The sequence below is a fragment of the Labrus mixtus genome, unplaced genomic scaffold (assembly GCF_963584025.1).
Source record: "Labrus mixtus unplaced genomic scaffold, fLabMix1.1 SCAFFOLD_61, whole genome shotgun sequence".
NCBI classification, from domain to species: domain Eukaryota; kingdom Metazoa; phylum Chordata; class Actinopteri; order Labriformes; family Labridae; genus Labrus; species Labrus mixtus.
In genome coordinates, this window is record NW_026870367.1 from 307376 (window position 1) to 322500 (window position 15125).

Here is a 15125-nt window from a genome sequence, read left to right on the forward strand (position 1 = left end):
GCTTTCAAAAGAAGAAAAATTCAGCTTTGGTCGAGGGTTAACTAAAAGACAGGAATTAAAAATAGCTCCTACTCCACCACCTCGTCCGGTGTCTCGAGGTATATGAGTATTAAAATGACTGGGAGGAGTGGATTCATTCAAACTAACATATTCATCTCGACACAGCCAGGTTTCAGTCAAACAAAGTAAATTAATATGCTGATCTGATATCAGATCATTCACTAAAAGAGATTTGGATGCTAAGGACCTAATGTTCAAAAGTCCGCAGTGAATTTTCTGATTTTGTAGCAAAATCGTATTTGTAGTTTTGATTCTAATGAGATTTTGACGATTTACGCCTTTTTTTTCTACGTTTGGATGACTTATAAAAACGGGTCTGGGCCGGGGGACAGACACAGTACCTATAGTATAACTACAGTTCGATTCAGAATTACAGCTATAGTGACTGGGAGACAGATCTAAGTGTAAGACTGCAGCTCTGCCTCCTGGTCTGAACTCTGTGTTGTTGTCAGGGTTTTGGACTAATAACCTCTGCTATGTTTCTAGATAATAGAGCTGCACCGTCCAAAGTGGGATGGATGCCGTCTCTAGCTAGCAGACCAGGTTTTCCCCAAAAAGACTGCCAGTTATCTATGAAGCCCACATCGTGTGCTGGACACCACCTCGACAGCCAGCGGTTGAGTGATGACATGCGGCTATACATGTCATCACTGGTCTGATTTGGGAGGGGTCCAGAGAACACTACGGAGTCCGACATTGTCTTAGCTAAAGTACACACCGACTCCACATTAACCTTAGTGACTTCAGACTGACGTAGTCGGGAGTCATTTGTGCCGACATGAATTACGATTGTATCAAATCTACCTTTAGTCTTTGTCAGCAACTTTAAATGAGATGCGATGTCGCCCGCTCTGGCCCCCGGGTATACACCTAACTATGCCCGCTGACTTCGCTATCTTCACGTTTCGGACTATGGAGTCTCCAATAATCAGAGTTTTATTCTCAGCGGGTGTGTCGCTGAGTGGGGAAAATTTGTTTGAAACGTGAAGTGGTTGGTGGGGAACCGTGTGCTTCGGTTTTCGACTATGCTTCCCTCGGACAGTAACCCAGCCACTGCCTCCCGGCTGCTCGGGAGCTACCGGGGGGGAAGCCAAGCTATGTCGGCCCGCACCGGCTACAGGTGGCTGGCTAACTACTGCTACATATGATGACTCTGACTCAATGGTGCGGAGCCGTCTCTCTAACTCAGACACCCTCGCCTCCAAAGCTAAAAATAAACTACATTTCTTACAAGTATCATTATCACTAAAGGAGGACGAGGAGTAACTTAACATCTGACACGTAGAGCAAGAGAGAGCAGGAGAGGGAGAGACAGAAAAAGAAGCCATTGTAAAGCTAACTGCTAGGCTAAGCTAAGAGTAGGTACACAGTAACACAGTGCAGAGGAGAACAGAACAGAAAATTATGCAATACGCTCATGCTGCTCGCTGCTCTGCTCGGGTGCTGCTCGCTGCTCTGCTTGGGTACATGCCATTATGTGTAGGAAGTAAGTACGATACAGCTAAACTTGAGGCCTGTCTTGCAGCTGTTAAGAGCTGGTAATCAAAACATTTCTTGTTGCTTAATTCTGCTCAGACAGAAATTATGTTTATCGGACCAGTGAAACTGGGTCATCTTTTTGATCCTATTACTTTGTCTCTCGATTTGTGTAATCAATCGCAGAGACCGAGTTAAGAATCTTGGTGTGCTTTTCGATCAGACACTATCGTTTGAATTACACATAAAGGAAGTGACCAGAGTTGCTTTTTTCCACCTGAGAAACATCTCCCAGATCAGATCAATCTTGTCATTTAAGGACGCTGAGGTCCTCATCCATGCCTTTGTGTCATCTAGACTGGATTATTGTAATGTCCTTCTGTCGGGTCTGCCAAAGAAAAGTCTGTGAAGTCTGCAGATGGTTCAGAATGCTGCAGTTCGTGTTCTGACCGGAGCCTGCAGATATGAACACATTACCCCAGTGTTAGCCTCTCTTCATTGGCTCCCTATTCATGCCAGAGCAGATTTTAAGGTGCTAACTTTTAAAATATTAAATGGTAGCGCACCATTGTATCTTACCGACCTGGTGAACCCCTATGTGCCTGCCTGAGCCCTGTGTTCTCAGGGGACGGGTCTTCTGAGTGTCCCAAAGGTCAGAAAGAAGACAATTGGTGGGCGGGCTTTTTCTTTCCGTGCACTGACACTTTGGAACAGGTTACCTCTGGATATCAGGCAGGCTTATTCTTTTGAGGTTTTTAAAGCAAAGTTAAAGACCCATCTGTTTACTGTTGAGTATGAGTCATGATTTCTCTGTGTGTTTTTCCTGTATTTTAACTGTATTGCTTTGTACAGTAATTTGATTTAAAGCGCTTTATAAATAAATTTATTATTATTATTATTATTATTATTATTATTTTCTTCAACACCCACCAACTGCAGGGATGGGCATTGGGTTTAGGTGCAAGACCGGGCGGCAGGCAAAGGCAGTTTGTGTAACATGGATTGTCACCTCTCTGGCGGGGAAGGAACCAGAGCTGGTGTGGGGAGTTTGAGTGCTACCAACTAGATAAAGTTGGGCTCACATCAATGCACAGAACTGGTTCTCGAACCAATCTCCTGAGGAGGGTTTAGACTCCCTGTCCTTTACCAAGGTGAGAGGCACCAGGTGAGAGTGTGGATACTTACAGGCCCCTGGCTGAGTGCTGCTGTGTTGAGGTTTTCCCCAGTGAACAAGAGGGCCACCTCCCTGTGACTGCAAGTACTAGGGAGTAAGGCTCTGCTGAACAGCAGTGCAGAGTATGCAGCCTTCTTGAAGTCTCTGGGTGGGGTCCTGGAAGGGATTCCGCATGGGGACTCTATAGTTCTACTGGGGAAATCAACACTAATATAAGCAATGATAGAGGAACGGCCTGCCAGATCTGAACCAACCTGGTGCTCTGTTACTTAACTTATGTGCTAGTCATGGAACTGGTCATAACAAACACCATGTGTAAGCATAGGGCTGTTCATAAGTGTATCTTGTACCACAACACCCTAGGCCAAAGATCATTGATCGACTTCGTCGTCATGTCATCAGATCTGTGGCCATATGTCTTGGACACTTGGATGAAGAGAGAAGCAGAGGACCACCTGCTGGTGGGTTTGATCAGGTGGAGAGGGAAGCTGCCTGACAGACCTGATAAAGCTAAACATGTTGTTTGGGTGAACTGGGAACGTTTGGCAGCGGCCCCTGTCTGTGAAGACTTTAACTCCCACCTCTGGAAGGACATGGAGTCTGAGTGGTCCATGTGGAAAGCCTCTATTGTGGAAGTGGCTACTAGGAGTTGGAGCAAGAAGACCAGTTGTGTCAGCAACCTTAGAACCTGCTGTTGGACACCAGCGATGAAGGAAGCTGTCAGGCTAAAGAAAGAGACCTTTCAGGCTTAGTTAGCCCAGAGGTCTCTGGAAGCAGCTGACAGGTTTCAGGTGGCTTGGAGGGCTATGGCTAAAGTAGTTGCAGAAGCAAAATCCTAGGTGTGGGAGGAGTTTGGGAGGCTATGGAGAAGGACTTAAAGTTGGCCCGAAGAACAATGCTAATTCTGTCCTGGCTGTTGGACAGTGGACCAGCTCTTTTACTTCAAAGGGCTTCTTGGGGTGGGCATGGGACTATGCTCATCCAGTCTAGATGTGTTTTGTAAACCTGGAGAAGGCTTATAGTTATGTCCCTTGGGGGGTAATGTGTGGGGTATTTTGGGAGTACTCTAGTCCCTGTATGACCAAAATGAGAGCAGGGTCGGCATTTTCTGCACAAAGTCAGACACATTCCCTGTGCATGTTGGCCCCCTTGCAGACAGGTGTCTGAGTGTCCATTCGCTATGTCTATAGTGTGACTTGCCCTCTAAGAAGGGCTGGCTTGTGGGTAATGTATGCCTGTATTGTAGTGTTAAAGGTATGCTTGAGTTAATAACAGGATGATGAACAGACACATTTGAATCTCATGGGAAGAAGGAAAAACTGTTTATAAAAGTTATCATGTTGACTCGGTCATTACACTCGGTGATGATTAAAGTAAAACTGTTAACATTAAACAATTATACTGTCTAATCAAACCTCAACAGGGGGCAGGCCACCTTTTCGTGTATTTATAAGAAATATTTAAATTAATAATGAAACATAAATTATGAAGAACTGTACAAAGAAACACTTCAGACTGAATCAGTGCCATACTGCGATAATTAAAAATGCTTCATCGTATAATTAATACATTTAATGAATTGATAAAAACTCAACACCACCTGCCTCTGTGTGTTCACATTAATCTACATAATGCACATTTGTTTCTGCTGAGTCATGTTCAACAAATCTGATTAGACGATTAACTACAAAATCACTAATTGAGATTTGAAGTCAGACTGTCATTAAAGTAAAATGCAGTGAAAGCCTCAGACACACAAACGTTATATTTACATCTGAACCCTGTCTCCGTGTCAACGCCCCTCCCTGTCTCTGCAGCTGGACTAATGACTGGAGCAACAGTGTTCTGTCTGACACAGAGTCTGTCTCTGTGATGTCATTGCCGGAGAGTAGCCAGCATGCCCCGCAGGGTGGCCGGGGCCGTCTGAATGCCACCGCTGGCACCAGAGACTTAAGTGCTCATTCAAAGAAGAGACGCGACTCCCCCAGCTCCGACATGCCTTAAAGTATGAGGTAATTGATTGATTTTACCTTTAAACACTCCAAACAGAAATAAATTAACTGCCAACAGGACAACAATGACATTCAGAACACACATACAGTATACAGCAAAAAAAAGTTAAAAAAAATAAAAATACAATAAACAGCACACATATTTAAAAAGGACTAAACTCATTAACCTGTCTGTTTAAATCAGCTAACAGAGTTAAAAAACATTAAAATACATTAAACAAAATTTTTAAATCAGCACTCAGAGGGGGCTCTGTTGTGAAGGCTGGATCAGACGCCTTTCATTGGCAGAGCGTAGTGAGCAGGAGGGAGTGTAGACCTGGATTATAGAGTTTATGTAAGGAGGAGCCGTTTCTGTGACTGATTTGTAAGCGAGCAGCAGAAATTTACATTTGATGCGAGCAGTAACTGGGAGCGTGGAGTGACATGTGCTGTTGTGGGGAGGATGAAGACGAGTCGTGCTGCTGCATTTTGTATCATCTGCAGGGGTTTCATAGTGCATGTATGAAGACCTGCCAGTAGAGAGTTGCAATAGTCAATGCATGATATCACAAGAGCCTGTACCAGGAGCTGTGTAGATCTGACAGGTAAGGTCTGATCTTCCTGATGTTGTTCAGGGCAAATCCACATGACCGGGCAATCGAGGCTACTTGAACATTAAAAGTTAGCTGGTCATCAATCATGACACCCAGGTTCCGGGCAGACTCTGTGGGCATGAGTTTGGTTGTTCCAAGCTGGATATTGATCTGTGGTTGCATAGAGGGACTGGCTGGGATGACAAGGAGCTCAGTCTTTGAAAGATTGAGTTGAAGGTGCCGTTCATTCATCCATTTAGAGATATCAGCAAGGCATGATGAGATTCTTGCAGAGACTGTAACATCGCCTGGCGGGAATGACAGGAAGAGCTGGGTATCGTCAGCATAGCAGTGGTATGAGAAGCCATGAGAGCAGATTATTGAACCAAATGAGCTGGTGTATATGTAGAAGAGAAGGGGACCAAGCACTGACCCGAAAGGATCGCCCAGAGAGGTAGAACAGGAACCAGCAGAGATCAGATCCTAAGATAGTTCAAAGAGCGTGGAAAAGGAGGATTTGATGGTTGACTGTGTCAAAGGCAGCAGACAGGGGTAGCATCAATAGAAATGACGATTAACCTGCAACTCTAACCAAACAGAGATTCTCTTGCTGACAGTAGTGCAGTTTCAGTAGAGTGGCCCCGCTTAAAGCCTGACTGATTTGGGTCAAACAGATCGTTTCTGGACAGGAACTCAGAGACTTGCTTAAAGACTGTGCGCTCAAGTTTTTTTTGACAGAAAGGGCAGAAGAGAAACCGGTCTGTGGTTTTCAACCTGGGCTGGGTTTAGTGTGGGTTTTTTGAGCAGAGGGGTGACCCGAGCTTGCTTGAATGTGGTGGGGAACACACCCGTTGACAGAGAGGAGTTGATGATATGCTTAAATGGAGCATTAAGTGGAGAGGAAATGGTCTGCAGGAGGCTTGATGGTATTGGGTCCAGAGGACAGGTGGTGGGCCGAGAGTCTAGCACAAGCTTAGAGACTTCATCCTCAGTCAGAGAGGAGAATGAGTCGAGTGAGGCACTTTTGGTTGGTGCCTTTGGGCTGAGATGATCTTGTATCTGTGGCATTGCAGATCGTATTCTGATAATATGTTGTCTTAGCTGTTTTTAGGCTTGAAGAGAATGAGGTTAGTGGACTCTTCATATTTACACCATTTTCTCTCTGCTGACCTCAGCCCTGCTCTTTGCTCTCTGATGACTTCATTGAGCCATGAACTAGTGGAGGTGTTATGAGCAGGTTTGGAGATTTTTTTCAGAGATGAGGGTAGTGTGGAACAGAGTGTGTCTGTATCCTCACCTGTTGAGAGTGTAGCAAAATTCTTATGGGCAGGCATGGCAGCCAAGACCTTGTTAGACAGCTGAGCTGAAGGGTTCACTAAAGGTAAAGAAAGATAACCAAACACATCACACCAACACACTAATTTCACCAGTCCTCAATTCTCTAGGGTTCTCAATAACTCACAGGCTTCCCGTCATCAAATAATTGACTGATTAATTGGTGGATTTATTGATTGATTTAAAATAAACTGTCCCTTCATATACTGTCCCTTTCTAGTCTTGGGTCAGGCCTTGGCATCCCCTCATGTCCTCAGGGACAGGTTTCCTCAGTGTTCCCCGAACCTCAACCAAACAGGGTGAGGTGCTCCTGAGCAGTGAAACAAGCTGCCGGAGAACCTGAAGCATTCTCCATCCATTGGCTGTTTTAAAACAGGACTTAAAACATTTGTATACATTGTTGCCTTGTTTTAAGATCAGTCAAATACACTTCATTATTTCATTTAATGAGTATTTATTCTGTGTTTTTCCCTAATGTCCCATTTCTGTCACTCTCTTGGATATTGTAATTATACATCCAGCTTACTCAGTGCAGATATCTTCTTTTTTGGGGAAAATTTTGCCTTTGTAGGATAGTTGAAGTTGACAGTTGAAGAGACAGTAAATGTTGGGAGGAGAGAGGGGTGGATGACTTGTAGCAAAGGGCCGAGTTCGGATTCAAACCCACGGCAGCTGCTATGAGGACTACATCCCCTGTAGATGGGGTGCGCGTCATAACCGCTAGGCTATCTGGCACCCCAGTGCAGATATATCTTAAGTTAAACTTCCTCTCAGTTTTTAATTTTTAGGAGCACTATCAGTGGTCTTTTTAACACTGTGTGTATTATTTTGTATTTCATTCAGTGTAATATTCAATAACTTGACATTGTTGTGTTGTCTTTTATTTTTAGACAAAGTCCTGTCTGACACCTTCATGTTTTTGTTGAAGGTTTATACCATCCCTGACATCCCCTGGGTCCAGGACGTCCCTTACGACTCCAGGGTCTCCTCCGTCAGAGATGTCCGTCCCCCTCTCCAGCCTGGCTGTCTCTGTCCCATCTGTGGCTTTAAGCCCGTCTGGGGAAGAGGAGCGCCCCCTGCTGTTGTTGAACAACCGTCGGACACGAGATGAACAGAAGAGATCCTCTGCTCACTACAATCACGGCCACGTGGCTCACAGTTTACCAGCGAGCCCACTATTACCTGACAAGAAAGGTGACTGCCAAGTCATAGGTGAGCATGAAGACACCGCTGGCAGCCAGGTGTTCTCACCTGATAATCTACCTGAGACAAATATGAAGAGAGCAGAGGTCACACACAGTATGGAGTCCAGCTGTGATAGCATGCCAACAGATGACATTCATGGGGAACAAACGCCCTTCATCGCCACAGGAAGTCAGTCAGCTCGGCTGCTTGAGGTTTCAGATGTCAGCAGGACTAACACAGCGGCACCACTCAATGACCGGCGAGACGAATCTTCATGTCCCACCAACAAACCAGATCCAGAGTCAGTGTGAAAAAAAAGAATAGTCACCATTAAACCTTTATTTTCTATAAACAATTTGCTGTAAATGGAAAATAAGACTTTTATTTTAGTGATGTAGTAAATACAGAGTTTTATAAAAAGTAAAAATGTGTTCATGTCTTGTAGGTAAAGTGCCATACGCTGGTATGTAGCAACGGTTCACAGTATATTTCAGTGCAGAACTAATATCAAGGTGCCTTTCTGTTTGTTATGCTTAACTGCAGCAATGCATTCTGGGCCGTATATTCATCATCTTAATGTTACAGTCATCAATAACCTGCTGGCTCATTTTGAAGTACCCACCGATGACAGATTGACGATAAACGTTGGCCTTTGAGGTGCATGCTGCGTCCTTATGCTGTCATGAAAAAGAAACACTCATTTCCTCTGCTGGTTGATCACCTTATGAACACCTGGACTGATGTCAACCATGAATCAGCTCATTACCTGCATTTCTGAGAAGATATTCATGATCACAATTTCTATTGCTGACTGTTTGATCCAGAATCTTACAGGAAACTGTGAGATGAAGGTGCAGTCAGTAAATATTTATTAATCATTTATTACTAATAATGTGCTCAAATCAAATCAGTTTGTTAATCTGAGTAATTCAGATTCATTGTTTTTATAAAACTAGGAAACTGCACTAACGAATTCATAACGTAAAGATAAAAAAACTAGTAATGTATGCATAAAAAAACAAAGAATGTAAAGCAGCGGCCTCAACATCCTGAAAAGAAAAATTTGCTGGATTCTACATTTTCACAGATGTTCATAAATGCCTTTAAAATCTGTTTAACGTCTTTTGTAATGACTCAGTTAAACTTAAGCATGAAGACCAGCAGCTATATTCTTCCAAAGAGAACGAGTGCCCTCCATCCAGTCATGGTGCTGATTGCATCTTTAAATGTGCACTACACAGAAGAATGAATAAATGTCTAATTTTGTCCGTCCAGAAGTCGTCATGTGTTCCTGAGCAATGCATTCTGGGGTTCAAAGAAACTGGTAAAGAGACAAAAATGGTAATCTGTTTTCATTTTTTTATCTTGTCGTATATTCTGATGAGTAATTGTACTTTTCTGATATCTTACACTTCACTTCTTTCAAACCTCCCCATCTTGTGTTAACGTGTGCGGTCATGTGATAAAAAAACAGCCAAAATGCTAACATGCTAACATGAACATCTAACTGACTCTAAACTCCAGATTGAACTTAATAAAATAACATTTCTTTGACTCTGTAATCAAACATAGACTCTTCAGATGTGTGTGTAGAATCAATCTAGTATAACAGTATGACATTGTGCTGACCTATAAGGAGTGCTTTCATAGCGGCCTACTTCTGAATTTTATATTTTATTATTACATATAATTAATTTGGTTGTTATCAATGAAGAAAATAATAATTGCTGTTATAAATTATATTTACGCAGACAGGATGTTAAAGATATAAAGCCATGTTTGCGACTTGGTTATTAAAGAAAACAATACTGTGCATATTTTGTCACTTGTATGTTAAATAAGTCTCATTTCATTGCTTTAAATGATGTTAATACACATGAAAACCTGCAATGGCTGTTTTTTCTTATTACATATTAAATCAGTTTTGTGTTTTGTGCTTCAAAGTGTCAAAATATTTCTTGTAAAAACTGAAATGTAACCTGTGCAGCTCCTACCCCACTCTCTCCCTGATTTCCTACTCTATCCACGTCCTCTGAAATAAAGGCATTAAAGTGCCAAAATAAAATATAAAAACAGAAGATCCTAAAATAACATTAAAAGATGATACAAACATTTATGTGGACTCAGCAGGGAAAAGGAACGCCATGAAACCTGTCCGCACTGCGCTGCATTACCATGAACCCACAAGTCACTTTTCCTGATTTAATCATTCACAGCAGATGGAGAGTGGCTCGTCCAAATATGCCAACCATTTTTAAAAATGTTATGTTCAAATCTGTCACAAAGTTGATGGCTTATATGGCTTCAGCGCTTTCCTCTATATGACGTAATATTGTGACCATGACAACGATTTTGCTGTAGAGTTTTAAGTTATTTAAACTTCCCTTGTGACAACTTTTGTTTGATGTCGTCAGTCCTTGTCAATCGTCAATCCTTTATTAAAGGTCCCATATTATGCTTCTTCTGGTTTTATATGCCCTTTAGTATGTTTTCCAAGTGTCCTGTGCATGTTTAGGCACATCTATGTGCAAAAATTCAAAGTCCGTGGAAACGCAGCTTCTCCTACGTCCTCCTGTTAGCTGTAGCATTAGCTGCATATAACGCTCGGTTCTAGCCCCCCTCGATAAAAATTTGTCAGTGTGATGTCATTGTCAGTGTGAGATCACAGATCTAAGCCAATTGGCTCGCTGTGGCCCTGCAGCTCATGTTGAAATTTCCGAGACGCGTGCTGAGCAACTGACCAATAACGACAGAGCGGATCGGCAGACCAATCAGAGCAGACTTGGCCCACGTGGGATCTAACAGTGTGGGGTCAACAGAGTGTAGCTGACGGACTCAGAGCGGAGAGGGAGCAAGGAGGAGCAGTACATGAAAACAGACACTTTTTTAGAACTTTAACTATTGTGAACGTACAAAAGTAGGAACATAGATTAAATATACCAACCCCAAAAAGGGCAGAATATGACCTCTTTAACATTTTAATATAACATATTAATAGTAAAGAGTCCATCAGTATTAACTCATCCATTCACACACTGATGGTAGAGGCCGCTGTGTAAAGATTCCATCAGTATTAACTCATCCATTCATACACATTCACACACTGATGGTAGAGGCCGCTGTGTAAAGATTCCATCAGTATTAACTCATCCATTCATACACATTCGCACACTGATGGTAGAGGCCGCTGAGTAAAGAGTCCATCAGTATTAACTCATCCATTCACACACATTCACACGCTGATGGTAGAGGCTGCTGAGTAAAGAGTCCATCAGTATTAACTCATCCATTCACACGCTGATGGTAGAGGCCGCTGTGTAAAGAGTCCATCAGTATTAACTCATCCATTCATACACATTCACACGCTGATGGTAGAGGCCGCTGAGTAAAGAGTCCATCAGTATTAACTCATCCATTCACACACTGATGGTAGAGGCCGCTGTGTAAAGATTCCATCAGTATTAACTCATCCATTCACACACATTCACACGCTGATGGTAGAGGCTGCTGAGTAAAGAGTCCATCAGTATTAACTCATCCATTCATACACATTCACACGCTGATGGTAGAGGCCGCTGAGTAAAGAGTCCATCAGTATTAACTCATCCATTCACACACTGATGGTAGAGGCCGCTGTGTAAAGATTCCATCAGTATTAACTCATCCATTCACACACATTCACACACTGATGGTAGAGGCTGCTGAGTAAAGAGTCCATCAGTATTAACTCATCCATTCAAACACATTCACACGCTGATGGTAGAGGCCGCTGAGTAAAGAGTCCATCAGTATTAACTCATCCATTCACACACATTCACACACTGATGGTAGAGGCTGCTGAGTAAAGAGTCCATCAGTATTAACTCATCCATTCACACACTGATGGTAGAGGCCGCTGTGTAAAGATTCCATCAGTATTAACTCATCCATTCACACACATTCACACACTGATGGTAGAGGCTGCTGAGTAAAGAGTCCATCAGTATTAACTCATCCATTCAAACACATTCACACGCTGATGGTAGAGGCTGCTGAGTGAAGAGTCCGTCAGTATTAACTCATCCATTCATACACATTCACACACTGATGGTAGAGGCTGCTGAGTAAAGAGTCCATCAGTATTAACTCATCCATTCATACACATTCACACACTGATGGTAGAGGCCGCTGAGTAAAGAGTCCATCAGTATTAACTCATCCATTCACACACATTCACACACTGATGGTAGAGGCTGCTGAGTAAAGAGTCCATCAGTATTAACTCATCCATTCACACACATTTACACACTGATGGTAGAGGCTGCAGAGTAAAGAGTCCATCAGTATTAACTCATCCATTCACACGCTGATGGTAGAGGCCGCTGAGTAAAGAGTCCATCAGTATTAACTCATCCATTCATACACATTCACACGCTGATGGTAGAGGCTGCTGAGTAAAGAGTCCATCAGTATTAACTCATCCATTCATACACATTCACACGCTGATGGTAGAGGCTGCTGAGTAAAGAGTCCATCAGTATTAACTCATCCATTCACACACATTCACACACTGATGGTAGAGGCTGCTGAGTAAAGAGTCCATCAGTATTAACTCATCCATTCACACACTGATGGTAGAGGCCGCTGTGTAAAGATTCCATCAGTATTAACTCATCCATTCACACACATTCACACACTGATGGTAGAGGCTGCTGAGTGAAGAGTCCATCAGTATTAACTCATCCATTCAAACACATTCACACGCTGATGGTAGAGGCTGCTGAGTGAAGAGTCCGTCAGTATTAACTCATCCATTCATACACATTCACACACTGATGGTAGAGGCTGCTGAGTAAAGAGTCCATCAGTATTAACTCATCCATTCATACACATTCACACACTGATGGTAGAGGCCGCTGAGTAAAGAGTCCATCAGTATTAACTCATCCATTCACACACATTCACACACTGATGGTAGAGGCTGCTGAGTAAAGAGTCCATCAGTATTAACTCATCCATTCACACACATTTACACACTGATGGTAGAGGCTGCTGAGTAAAGAGTCCATCAGTATTAACTCATCCATTCATACACATTCACACGCTGATGGTAGAGGCTGCTGAGTAAAGAGTCCATCAGTATTAACTCATCCATTCACACACTGATGGTAAATTAAAATTAAGTATTTTACCACATACTATAAAAGGTTTAAATTGGGCCTAAAATGTGAAATAAAACGTGATATAAAAACTTCTCAGGTTCTTAAGAATCAACTGGCAGCCTAAGACTCCAAAATTAAAGAGATGACAGAGGTTGCAGTTTAAAGGATTTATTTTCCATCCACAGCTATTGGTTTCTGTGATATCAACAAATATTCCAAATCAATAATATCATCAAACTATGAACAAGCAATTACCACCATAATTAAATCAATAGTTAACTCAAACAGATTCAGCTAAACCGTGTACATTAATATAAACATGTCGTACATGCTCAGGAACACATGGCAGGGGTAGTGGATGGAGATCTGAGAGATCTAGAGCTTTGAGTTGGGGCTTTTTATAGTGACTGCAGGCACACCTGACTGCCAATCCAGCAGGACATTTAGTGGATGTAACAACTCTGTCCACCAGAGGCCGCCATTTAGGCAGTATGGAGAGAATTCACATCATTGGGATACACAGAGTACTACTTTAAACTCAATTTTGTAGGCTTTATTTTGAAGGTCTTGAGAGGAAGTTAGAGGTAAATCTTTTGAGCTTGTTGTATCTCTGAACTCTCTTCAGTCTTGATCACACTCTCCTTCACTAACGCTCCACTATGAAGCTGGATTTAAGCCTCTTTTATTTATTTTTCTGCTGCGTCAAAGTTTCTCTGCTTCTCAATTCTTGTCCGACTCAGTGTCAGTGTGACCACGATGTCCTGAGCGTTTCCTGTTATGGAGCTCAATTCCTGCCGAGTTTCTCCCTCAGCACTCAGGAGGTGTAAGTATAAACCATCTAAGGACTCTGAGTTTATATGTACACCTTATAAATTACAAACAAACATCTTTATTTTTACATTACATATAAACATCTTTAAACCCTATATCAAGTTTAAACATCTTGAATATTTAAGTTTAAACATATTGAATCTTTATTTCATGTTTAGTTACATATATCATATTTTCTGATATTTAATGTTTTGCTTATTGTTTCTGTCTCAGGTCGCTCATGGGGACAAAACTTTCTTCGATACCTGAAAATGCTTTTTCCTATTTGACAAACATTTCTCAGATGTAAGATGATTTTTTAACACTCAAAGTTTGATTTAAGAATAATGACATTATTAGAAACAATCCTGCTGTGTGTGAAGTGTTGAGTTAACATTTTGTATGAATCATTATTAGTGTTACGTTTGAGTTTAAGGGTTTAGACCTCAGAATGCAGAACACGGAAACAAAAGTCAGTCTTTAAGACGTTTTAATGAAGCTTGTAGCAAAATAAAAGGCTTAAGGCAGTTGGTGGCAATAGAGGACGGGCTGGCGCAGGAGAACTCAAAAAACAGCAAGGCCAAACAGAAATCCAAAGCAAGGAGGTGAGGCTCACCGGCAGGCTGCACACAAAAAGAGAAATGAGGTCAGTCCATGACACAAGAAGAAAAACTCAGGTTCAAAGTTCTTCAAGGTAAGGCTAGTAGTGTGACACAGTTACCGACTGCCACAGGAGTTGAGTTTCGATCTGTCTTTAAGGCCTGAGTGATGACCTGATGAGATTCAGGTGCTCCTCGTTCCAGCTCAGCCAGCCACGCCCTCCACTGCACACACACACACACACACACACACACACACACACACACACACACACACACACACACACACACACACACACACACACACACACACACACACTGCTCACACACTGCAAGAGAGAAAACAGAAGGAGGGGAAACAAACACAAAGTGAAACTAACACCATGACAATTAGAGGATTAATGAATAACCTACATGTTATTTTTAAGTGATCATGTGACTCACATGATAAAAATATCTTGTTGTTTTGTTTGTTTACAGATTGATCTCTGAAGATGACACTTTACGATTTCTTCAGAAACATTCTTTTTACAACCTGTCCCGACTAACACACGTGTACGTAATGTGATTTAAATAAAGTTTCACATGTAACTTAATTATGTGATTTAAGGCTGACGTGTTCATCTCAATAGGTGTGTGTGTGTGTGTGTGTGTGTGTGTGTGTTTGTGTGTGTGTGTCTGTGTGTGTGTGTGTGTGTGTGTGTGTGTCTGTGTCTGTGTGTGTGTGTGTGTGTGTGTGTGTGTGTGTGTGTGTGTGTGTG

The 15125-nt window shown here is 42.3% G+C and overlaps 2 protein-coding genes across 7 annotated transcripts in view; both read left to right on the top strand.

Annotated features, from left to right (window-relative positions):
• The window catches only part of nrg1 (neuregulin 1), a 30490-nt gene extending 20740 nt beyond the window's left edge, over positions 1–9750 (top strand). For 4 of the 6 annotated variants that reach the window (XM_061034618.1, XM_061034619.1, XM_061034620.1 and 1 more), the window contains one exon: positions 7558–9750. In XM_061034618.1, coding sequence (XP_060890601.1) covers positions 7558–8125 — 568 coding nt within the window. In that variant the 3' untranslated portion in view covers positions 8126–9750. Of the gene's footprint in view, positions 1–4527; positions 4723–7557 lie in introns of all 6 variants that reach the window. The other 2 variants (XM_061034622.1, XM_061034623.1) reach the window with 1 other exon arrangement.
• Positions 9751–13551: 3801 nt separating this feature from the next.
• The window catches only part of LOC132971858 (thyrotropin receptor-like), a 9269-nt gene continuing 7695 nt past the window's right edge, over positions 13552–15125 (top strand). The window contains exons 1-3 of the mRNA XM_061034624.1: positions 13552–13778; positions 14000–14071; positions 14845–14919. Coding sequence (XP_060890607.1) covers positions 13615–13778; positions 14000–14071; positions 14845–14919 — 311 coding nt within the window. The 5' untranslated portion in view covers positions 13552–13614. The remainder of the gene's footprint in view (positions 13779–13999; positions 14072–14844; positions 14920–15125) is intronic.